This window comes from Limulus polyphemus, unplaced genomic scaffold, assembly GCF_000517525.1.
Source record: "Limulus polyphemus unplaced genomic scaffold, Limulus_polyphemus-2.1.2 Scaffold1511, whole genome shotgun sequence".
Classification (NCBI taxonomy): domain Eukaryota; kingdom Metazoa; phylum Arthropoda; class Merostomata; order Xiphosura; family Limulidae; genus Limulus; species Limulus polyphemus.
Window position 1 is genome coordinate 50,288 of NW_013667121.1, and position 1,359 is coordinate 51,646.

The 1,359-nt window shown below is 34.8% G+C and overlaps 1 protein-coding gene across 1 annotated transcript in view; it reads left to right on the top strand.

The window, feature by feature from the left end:
- Positions 1 to 1,359, top strand: part of LOC106463894 (calcium-activated chloride channel regulator 1-like) — a 28,674-nt gene that overhangs the window by 18,326 nt on the left and 8,989 nt on the right. The window contains exon 8 of the mRNA XM_013923973.2: positions 729 to 1,025. Coding sequence (XP_013779427.2) covers positions 729 to 1,025 — 297 coding nt within the window. The remainder of the gene's footprint in view (positions 1 to 728; positions 1,026 to 1,359) is intronic.

A 1,359-nucleotide genomic window follows, 5' to 3' on the forward strand; every position in this document is an offset into this window, starting at 1 on the left:
AAATAATAATTTGATCTAAGTACGAGTTTTTTTCTTCCCTATTTGTAAAAAAATCCTTACGTGATAGAAAAAATTAATATTATTTTCGAAATCTGTACAGCTGAATTATGGAAAACATGTTATTAAAACCAAAACGACTTTTATGAAGCTGTAATTCGCAGGCCTGTGTTATTAATCAATAAATTAGAGTATTTAAGAAAACTTGTTTCATACATAAAAGAAAACCTACTTGTTCAGTAAGTTCAAAATTTTGAATTGGCATTTCTGACATAATTATCTACTACATTGCCAAAATAATATTTTTACTTTGTAACGGCCCGGCATGGCCAAGTGGTTTAGGACGCTCGACTCGCAATCTGAGGGTCGCGGGCTCGAATCCCCGTCACACCAAACGTGCTCGCCATTTCAGACGTGGGGGCGTTATAATGTTACGGTCAATCCCACTATTCGTTGGTAAAAGAGTAGCCCCCAAGAGATGGTGGTGGGTGGTGATGACTAGCTGCCTTCCCTCTAATCTTACACTGCTAAATTAGGGACGGCTAGTGCAGATAGCCCTCGTGTAGGTTTGCGCGAAATTCAAAACAAACCAATACTTTGTAATTTTTCTGATATAATTATCTACTACATTACCAAAATAATATGTTTACTTTGTAACCTCACCCATTGAGGATGAATAAAAGATTTAAAATATATAGCATTTTGTAACTTTAAAAGTTTTCATTTCCTAGGTTTTAAAATCTCAAGGAGAATCAGCAGAAGGTGGGATAATTATCTTAGTCACAGATGGAGAAGAAAATGCAGACTCGAACGTTAGTGAAATGCTTCCTAAGCTTATGCAAGAAAAGGTGACAGTCAATACCATTACTTTAGGCAATAAAGCAACAAAACAGTTGGAAGACCTTATAAAATCCACCAGTGGGAAAGGATTTTTCTTTGCTGATACTAACGGTCGCCAACTTACTCTTGATTCTGCATATATGGATATCGTTGCTTCTCAAGAAGACGAAGAATCCCGCCCTATTCAAGTTAGTTTCTTACTTATATAAATAATTCAATTAGATCTCAAGAAGACGAAGAATCCCGCCCTATTCAAGTTAGTTTCTTACTTATATAAATAATTCAATTAGATCTCAAGAAGACGAAGAATCCCGCCCTATTCAAGTTAGTTTCTTACTTATATAAATAATTCAATTAGATCTCAAGCAGACGAAGATTCTAGCTCTGTTCAAGTTAGTTTCTTACTTATATAAAGAATTCAATTAGATCTCAAGCAGACGAAGATTCTAGCTCTGTTCAAATTAGTTTCTTACTTATATAAATAATTCAATTACATCTCAAGCAGACGAAGATTCTAGCTCT